This window comes from Galeopterus variegatus, unplaced genomic scaffold (assembly GCF_000696425.1).
Source record: "Galeopterus variegatus unplaced genomic scaffold, G_variegatus-3.0.2 Scaffold2215, whole genome shotgun sequence".
Lineage (NCBI taxonomy): Eukaryota > Metazoa > Chordata > Mammalia > Dermoptera > Cynocephalidae > Galeopterus > Galeopterus variegatus.
Window position 1 is genome coordinate 265,685 of NW_007728326.1, and position 10,086 is coordinate 275,770.

At 34.5% G+C, this 10,086-nt stretch overlaps 1 protein-coding gene across 1 annotated transcript in view; it reads left to right on the top strand.

Moving 5' to 3' along the window:
- Nucleotides 1-10,086, top strand: part of GFRAL (GDNF family receptor alpha like) — a 78,494-nt gene that overhangs the window by 30,698 nt on the left and 37,710 nt on the right. The window contains exon 6 of the mRNA XM_008580944.1: nt 1,345-1,595. Coding sequence (XP_008579166.1) covers nt 1,345-1,595 — 251 coding nt within the window. The remainder of the gene's footprint in view (nt 1-1,344; nt 1,596-10,086) is intronic.

A 10,086-nucleotide genomic window follows, 5' to 3' on the forward strand; every position in this document is an offset into this window, starting at 1 on the left:
TCACATATTTAAAAAGGAATAAATGGCATCTAGGTATGTATTTATTATCTATTAGCTTCCTAAATAACAATCAATACTTTCAAAACTTATATTTAGATGTCATTTTATATATAACCCTTAATTACATTAAAGAAACATATTTGTTCTCCTGGCCTCAGAGTTCTATGTTCAGGAAATTTGCAGTATTTTCTTAATTATAAATTTTAAAATGTAATTAATTTTCACCATTGTATTAAAAAGCTGATCCTTTAAGATGACTTAAATATGAGATTATTGAAAACAAGGTGACTTTTGGCTTTTTAGCAGAGTAGCACCATGTGGTCAAATAAGTTCATAACAAACATCATGTACTCAGAGGACTTCTATGCACATTTGATGGCACCCTATTCAATAAAGGGTTAAAAAGTTATTTTACATAATAAATATTAAGTTGGAAGATATTAATCCTTGGTTCCATTGAGAAGAATATCTTCATACTTTGTAAGTTTCAAAACATAAAATAAAATGACATTATCCAGACTTATTGAAAGCTATTACAGCAAGAATTAAATGCATAATGAGAAAAGTTATGAATGGATGCAGTTTCAATGGATTATCTTGGTCATTAAATAAACTTGTAATGTTTTGCTTTATATTAGCTCTTGCTGCCAGTGAATGTCAAAGCATTTCATAAATTCTAATTAGTCTGCTTAATAATATTGAGAAAGAGTACATAACCTCTCATCCTGTGGGAAAACTGGCTTGAAAGGTCAAGAACCTTATTTGAAATCACTCGGTGTATGATGGTGGCCAAATGCTAGCCACAAAAACCACATCTGGCTTAAAAAAACTGCTAATAAATCTGACAAGTAGTTCATAATGCATAAAACAAAATTAGTAATGAANTAGTCTGCTTAATAATATTGAGAAAGAGTACATAACCTCTCATCCTGTGGGAAAACTGGCTAGAAAGGTCAAGAAACTTATTTGAAATCACTTGGTGTATGATGGTGGCCAAATGCTAGCCACAAAACCACATCTGGCTTTAAAAAACTGCTAATAAATCTGACAAGTAGTTCATAATGCATAAAACAAAATTAGTAATGAAGGAAAATCTATCCAGGGAGTTCTAAACTTAGTCAAGGTCTTTCATCACAAAAGGACAATAATTCACAATGTTCCTCTACTTTTTTTTTTTCCTTTCACACTCTCTACTGGGATGTTTGAATGTACAAACTTAGTTTTCAACTATGTGCTGGCATCTAGGAGGTGTTTTGTTTTATATCAGTCTTTCATTAGGTGAAGGAGCATCAGATGTGTTAATGTAAAATAACATTATCAGAGGCTAATTCCATTTCTTTTTAGGAGGCGCTATAAGACATTTCAGTCAAAATGCTGGCGGCGTGTGAATAGAAAGTGCCATGAAGATGAGACCTGCATGAGCACCTTAAGCAAACAGGATCTCACTTGTTCAGGAAATGATGACTGCAAAGCAGCTTACATTGGTACCCTTGGAACAGTCCTTCAAGCGCAATGTACCTGTAGGGCCATTACACAAAGTGAAGAATCTTTGTGCAAGATTTTCCAGTACATGCTTCACAGAAAATCATGCTTCAGTAAGTTCCACAAGTGAAATTCTCTCTCTATATATGTAAATATATAAATTTATATATACAAATGAGGGGTCTTTAAAAAGTTTGTGGAAGAATTTGTATTATATTCTATTTCAATTTTTCTGTGAACTTTTTGAAGTACCCACATATATAGAAGTATATGTATCATTTTTGACTATACAGTACAAAGAGGTAATTCAGCAAAGAAAATCTCTTCATAAAGACAATTTTGTGTTTGCTATTTCATTTTTAAATCTCTTTTCTGGTTATTTTCTGTGTATTTTCTATTTTACTCATTTATGAGACAGTGGTACTTTTTAAAAATTTATATGATAGGTAACTCATAACTATCATTTATTGATTACAATATCAACAGCATAAAAGGTATATCCAATCAGATAACTGAATATATCTATTGCTGGGTAACAAACCACCCCCAAATTTAATGGCTTAAAACAATAATCATTTATTTGCTCACAATTCTGTATATTGGGCTTGGCTCAGCTGGATGCAACGGTCTTGTATGAGGTCATTCATGTAGCTATGGTCACCTGGTGGCTCTACTGAGGCTGGTTGGTCCAAAATGGTGTTCAGCAAAAACCGTTGACTGAGATGGCATGGGTCTCTTCCACGTGACTTCTTCAGCAGTATAGCCTGAAACTCTTGGACAGCACCAAATTTCTTAGTGGCTAAGCCCCAATGTGCAGGTATTTATCAAGTGTCTACTACTGTCACATTTGTGCATATTCCATTAGACACATCAAGTCACATGGACAACCTCAGCATCACTGTGGGAGGACATTACACAAGAATGTGGATGTTCAAGATAGGATTCATTCATGGGTCGTTAACTGAACACCCTACTATACATGACTGTTCCAACCTATGTAAAATATATTTACCCTTTAATTAAGTTTTTTCTCCGATTGGTCTTTAACATGTCTCTTGATCAACCTACAGTGATGAGATAGAAAACACATTTTCTGAAATTATTGTTTAATATAGGGATAAGAAAATTGATATTGGGAATTAAAATAATTTTTCCAGAGTTTTTAAATGAGCGAATAGTCAAGAGAGATTTTTCTATGACTCTTAAAGAAAGAACCTAAGGATATGATCATGTACTAATTAAGAACCTCTCCATTATCCATCTTCCAGGTTAGTCCACACTACCTCCATGTCCCAAAATTACCCCAAGTCTCTAGGCCCCTAGTTGTAACCACCAAACCTGCAGGTAACATGCCCAGGAGGAAAAAAGTCAATTTTACTGTTTCATAGAAAACCAGATCTTTATATTTATAGAAAATATTTTGCAAGTATGGATTTATATATAAACACACACACACACACACACACACATACACAGATACACATGAATTTTTAATTTTTTTCTACTTTTCTTTACAGATACTTAAGAGATACATATTAGCCAATGTGATTAAAACTGTGATCTCTTGTACACTAGGTAATGCACATGATTTTGATTTCAACAGTGCTTTCTCTGGAATACCTAGTTTCTATNGGGTAACAAACCACCCCCAAATTTAATGGCTTAAAACAATAACCATTTATTTGCTCACAATTCTGTATATTGGGCTTGGCTCAGCTGGATGCAACGGTCTTGTATGAGGTCATTCATATAGCTATGGTCACCTGGTGGCTCTACTGAGGCTGGTTGGTCCAAAATGGTGTTCAGCAAAAACCGTTGACTGAGATGGCATGGGTCTCTTCCATGTGACCTCTTCAGCAGTGTAGCCTGAAACTCTTGGACAGCACCAAATTTCTTAGTGGCTAAGCCCCAATGTGCAGGTATTTATCAAGTGTCTACTACTGTCATATTTGTGCATATTCCATTAGACACATCAAGTCACATGGACAACCTCAGCATCACTGTGGGAGGACATTACACAAGAATGTGGATATTCAAGATAGGATTCATTCATGGGTCATTAACTGAACACCCTACTATACATGACTGTTCCAACCTATGTAAAGTATATTTACCCTTTAATTTAGTTTTTTCTCCAATTGGTCTTTAACATGTCTCTTGATCAACCTACAGTGATGAGATAGAAAACACATTTTCTGAAATTATTGTTTAATATAGGGATAAGAAAATTGATATTGGGAATTAAAATAATTTTTCCAGAGTTTTTAAATGAGCAAATAGTCAAGAGAGATTTTTCTATGACTCTTAAAGAAAGAACCTAAGGATATGATCATGTACTAATTAAGAACCTCTCCATGATCCATCTTCCAGGTTAGTCCACACTACCTCCATGTCCCAAAATTACCCCAAGTCTCTAGGCCCCTAGTTGTAACCACCAAACCTGCAGGTAACATGCCCAGGAGGAAAAAAGTCAATTTTACTGTTTCATAGAAAACCAGATCTTTATATTTATAGAAAATATTTTGCAAGTATGGATTTATATATAAACACACACACACACACACACACACACACACAGATACACATGCATTTTTAATTTTTAATTTTTTTCTACTTTTCTTTACAGATACTTGAGATACATATTAGCCAATGTGATTAAAACTGTGATCTCTTGTATACTAGGTAATGCACATGATTTTGATTTCAACAGTGCTTTCTCTGGAATACCTAGTTTCTATAATTAGCACTACGGATGTATTTTAATTGAAATCATGATACGAACAGAAGAACTGCAGTGTTGTACATGTTCGGTCATATTCTCTAAATAATCTTCCTCTCTGAGAGGATAAACTTAGTTCTGTTTAAACTAAAAGCACTCATATGAATGGTTCATAATATTACAGCAGGGAATATTAAATAACCAAATAAACTAAACCATAAGCAATATACACTATTACATGATAACAGTTATTTATAATTGCTTTCTCTATATTTATTAAATAGTATGCATAAAAATATGTAGATTCTACAGGTTAATAATCACTCAGTTTCTTGGGCGTAAGTTTCCTAAAAATGTCAGTTGAAGTTTTCAAATTCTAGTTACAAACCTGTTTTTCTCCCATGTATTTTTAATTATTAATGTATTTGATTTTTATAGTGTTGTGCTACTATAACCTTTTCAGAGCAAAAAATACAGATAGGCGGTAGAAATGGAGACTTAAAAAACCATAATCATTAAAGTACCATATGAATCTTTTAGAAAAATGAGAATTCAAAACTATTACACTTTACTCACCTAGTAAGATTAAACTTTAGGAAGTTTTCTCTTCAAATATTACCTACTAAAAATAGGATTTCAAGAGACAGAATTTTTGAACTAAAGGAACTTTAATGACTTTCAGTCACACTTCTTAGTACTTGAATAAATACGAAGTTTCAAACGAAAACAAAATTCAAGCCCCTAGGCCTTGCTAGTTCTAACAAACTCTTATCCCCTGCCTCAAATCTACCAAAGTAGTACAAGGGCATTTTCTGAAGGAAGGATGTCTCGAACCATTGCCCCTGACTTCTCACAGCAGCCCAGCACTCATGCATTTTCAAGAAAATCCATCATTTCAGCATGTTTCCAAAACTCTTTTGCTTCTGCTCACTTTACTTGAAAGGGGCATAAATGAGTGAACCTGAGAGGACAGTTACGGAAGTTTTTCAGTTTGTCACACTTGTGTAACTTAGACACATTGTTTCTCAAACTCATTTGACCATAGGCCACAGAGAGCAATACATTTTACATTAGCTTTATATGTGCAATGTACTCTGTTTTTAAGAAAGTATTATTAATTTCTTTTTTATGGCTGATTACTACCCACTAAATTGATTATGACTCACTGTGTTGCTCTCTGTAGTTTAAAAACATTATAATATTATAAAACATTATATAATTGTACAATTAATAATTATTTACATAATTAATAAATATTTATATTTTAATTTATATTATATAATATAACTTATATCATATAATTTATATTATATACTCAATTTATATAATTAATCGATTAATTATATAATTTACATGTACTATAATTATATACATTATGTAATTATATAATATAATTAATTAACTAGAAAAATTATAATTATAATTAATTTATATAATATAGTATATCACATATACTATATTATATATATTATATATATAATATAATATAATATATATTATCATATTATCATATTATCATGTTATATATTACATATTATATACTATAATTTGTATTTATATATTAATTTATATTATTATTATTAATTACTTATANTCATGTTTTCTCTTAACAATTCTGAGCTGGATACTATTATCTTCTTAGTTTTACACATGAGGAAAAGGAAACTAAGCGAGTAAATGGTTTGCCCAGGGTTCTACACTTGGGTATGGCAGTCAGGACCCTGGCTGGCTGACTCAGAGGCTGCTATGCACTCCTCCTTGTGAATGGTAAAGAAAACTAGTTTGTGTCTGTTCAGTATGCTTCAAAGCCTTGTCAGACCTTGTAGGTGGTTCTCAGAACTAAGCTTTGGAAACATGCTAAAGAGCCCCCATCTGTTCCTGTATGCAGGGCTAGACTTTGCCCCCATCTGTTCCTGTGTGCAGGGCTAGACTTCGGCAAAGAAAATTCTCAATAGAGTGTGTATTCTGCTACCAAACTCCACTCACCTGCTCACCTCTGCATTCACAACAGACTTACTTTTTTGTGATATTCTGTAGCACAGAGCAAAACTGTGGCAGTTAGAGCTGACAGAGAGATGAGAGAAATGGAAGAGAGAGAAATTAGTTAAGAGAGAGGGGACCATAAAAATGGAAAGGATTAAAGAACACATTATTGTGTTTCCCCATTCCACTGAATGTTCTCTTCTCACCTTGCTAAAGCAGTCTTTTTTAATGCCGGCTGTTGTCACCTAAAAAAGATATGGAAATATCACCATTCTGCCACTAAAGACTCAACTCTCCCTGTTTGGAGAATTTAAAAAGAAGAAAAATATTTATATCTAGTAAATTCTATAGGGAATGAAAAGCATTGCAATATAAATATGATGCATACATAAACAAATTTAAATAATGCAGTAAGACCCTGAGGCAGCAGCACTAAACCAGCACCCTCCGTGGGACATATGCAGGGCAAATTCTCATCCCCAAGATGCCCAACCCACTGGCACCTACGCCCCAAGGCAGCAGTGCTGAACCACAGCCTCTGCAGGATCCAAGCCAGGCAAGTTCCTGCCCCACAAAGGGCTGACCCACCAACCATGAGGCCCTGAGGCAGCAATAGGGAGCTGAGGATCAGCAAAACTCCCTGCCAATGCTGCAGACACCAGGGTGGAACAAGTAGACTNATGTTATATATTACATATTATATACTATAATTTGTATTTATATATTAATTTATATTATTATTATTAATTACTTATATAGTAATAATTATTTTTATAATTAATTATATAATATTAAAATCATTATAATATTATAAGACCTAGACAGTCATAATAATTATAAATAATTATGGAGTCACTAATATTTATTGAGTGCTAATTTTTTGTCACATTTTCACACTTAATCATGTTTTCTCTTAACAATTCTGAGCTGGATACTATTATCTTCTTAGTTTTACACATGAGAAAAAGGAAGCTAAGCGAGTAAATGGCTTGCCCAGGGTTCTACACTTGGGTATGGCACAATCAGGACCCTGGCTGGCTGACTCAGAGGCTGCTATGTGCTCCTCCTTGTGAATGGTAAAGAAAACTAGTTTGTGTCTGTTCAGTATGCTTCAAAGCCTTGTCAGACCTTGTAGGTGGTTCTCAGAACTAAGCTTTGAAAACATGCTAAAGAGCCCCCATCTGTTCCTGTGTGCAGGGCTAGACTTCGGCAAAGAAAATTCTCAATAGAGTGTGTATTCTGCTACCAAACTCCACTCACCTGCTCACCTCTGCATTCACAACAGACTTACTTTTTTGTGATATTCTGTAGCACAGAGCAAAACTGTGGCAGTTAGAGCTGACAGAGAGATGAGAGAAATGGAAGAGAAAGAAATTAGTTAAGAGAGAGGGGACCATAAAAATGGAAAGGATTAAAGAACACATTATTGTGTTTCCCCATTCCACTGAAAGAATGAGAGACTGTACCTTGAGCTGACAGGAATGTTCTCTTCTCACCTTGCTAAAGCAGTCTTTTTTAATGCCGGCTGTAGTCATCTAAAAAAGATATGGAAATATCACCATTCTGCCACTAAAGACTCAACTCTCCCTGTTTGGAGAATTTAAAAAGAAGAAAAATATTTATATCTAGTAAATTCTATAGGGAATGAAAAGCATTGCAATATAAATATGATGCATACATAAAAAATTTAAATAATGCAGTAAGACCCTGAGGCAGCAGCACTAAACCAGCACCCTCTGTGGGACATATGCAGGGCAAATTCTCATCCCCAAGATGCCCAACCCACTGGCACCTACGCCCCAAGGCAGCAGTGTTGAACCACAGCTTCTGCAGGATCCAAGCCAGGCAAGTTCCTGCCCCACAAAGGGCTGACCCACCAACCATGAGGCCCTGAGGCAGCAATAGGCAGCTGAGGATCAGCAAAACTCCCTGCCAATGCTGCAGACACCAGGGTGGAACAAGTAGACTGTAAAAGCATCTGCCACAATGACTAATTATCAACAGACAGATATTAAAAATATGAAAATCTAAGAAAGTATGATATCACCAAAAGTATATAATAACCCTCAAGTTCTAGATCCTATAGAACAGAAAGTCCTTGAAATAACAGAAAAGGAATTTCAAGCAACAATTCTAAGGAAGCTAAATGAGATAAAGGAAGACTCAGACAACACAATGAAATGAGAAAAAGTATACAGGACCTGAAAGAGGAAAATTACAAAGAAATCAGTGCCCTGAAAACGAATGTAGCAGAGCCTGTGGAGCTGAAGGATTCACTCAACTAAATAGTTTAACCAGCAGGCTAGAACAAACAGAAGAGAGAATTTCTGACCTTGAAGACAGGCTGTCCAAAGTAACACAGGCAGACCAAAAGAAAGAAAAAAGAATTTAAAAAGTTGAAGAAAGTCTCACAGAGATAATGGACAACCTTAAGCAAGCAAATATCAGAATCATGGGTGTTCCAGGAGGGGAGGAAAAGGGAAATGGCATTGAAAACATATTCAAAGAAATAGTAGCAGAAAACTTCCCAGGTATAGGAAAAGATACAGATCTTCAGATTCAGGAGGTTCAAAGATCCCCAAACATATTCAGCCCAAAAAGATCCTCTCCAAGATGTGTTATAGTCAAATTTGCAAAGCTCAAAGACAAAGAGAGAACCTTAAAAGCTGCAAGAGAGAAGTGTCAAGTCACCTATAAGGGAGCCCCTATCAGACTAACATCAGACTTTTCATCAGACACCCTAAAAACCAGAAGAGAATGGGATGATATATTCAAACTACTAAAGGACAAAAATTTTCAGCCAAGAATACTTTACCTTGAAAGGCTATCCTTCCAAAATAAAGGACAAATAGTATATTTCCCAGGCAAACAAAATCTGCAGGAGTTCACTACTATACAACCAGACTTACAAAAAATTCTCAAGGGAGTACTGGATCTGGTAACTGAATAATAATCCTCACTACTATGAATACTCAAGAAAGAACAAAACCCACTAGTAAAATAAAAATGCTAACAATAAAGAGAAAAAAAGTTTGTCTATGATCCCAAGAGACCAATGAACACAGAAGACAAACAGTAAACCAGAAAGAAAGGAAGAAAAGATACTTAAGACATCCAAACAAAAATCAATAAAATGCCAGGAGTAAATCAACAGCTTTCAATAATAACTCTTAATGTAAAAGGATTAAATTCCCCACTCAAAAGACACAGAATGACTGGATGAAAATGATGAGCCCAACAATATGCTGCTTTCAAGAGACTCACCTCCCCTGTAAAGACACACATAGAAAAAGAGTGAAAGGATGGAAAAAGATATACCATGAAAATAAAAATGAAAAACAAGCTGGAGTAGCTATTCTTATATCAGATAAAATACACTTTAAACCAAAAACCATAAAAAGATATAAAGGAGGCCATTATATAATGATAAAATTATCTATCCAACAAGAAGACGTAACCAACATAAACTTATACGTACACAACATGGGAGCAGACAGATTTATAAAGCAAACACTATTGGACCTAAAGAAAGAGATGGACACTAATTCCATAATAGCTGGGGACCTGAACACCCCACTCTCAACATTGGACAGATCATCTAGGCAAAATATCAACAGAGAAACACAAGGTCTAAACAATACTTTAGACCAATTGAACTTGGCAGATATGTACAGGACATTTCATCCAGCAACCTCAGAATATTCATTGTTTTCATCAGCACATGAAACATTCTTCAGGATAGACCACATGTTAGGTCACAAATCAAGTCTCAACAAGTTCAAAGAAACTGGAATTATTCCATGTATTTTTTCAGAGCACAATGGATTAAAACTAGAAGTTAATAACAAATAAAACTCTGGAAACTATACAAATACATGAAAATTAAACAACATTCTACTTAA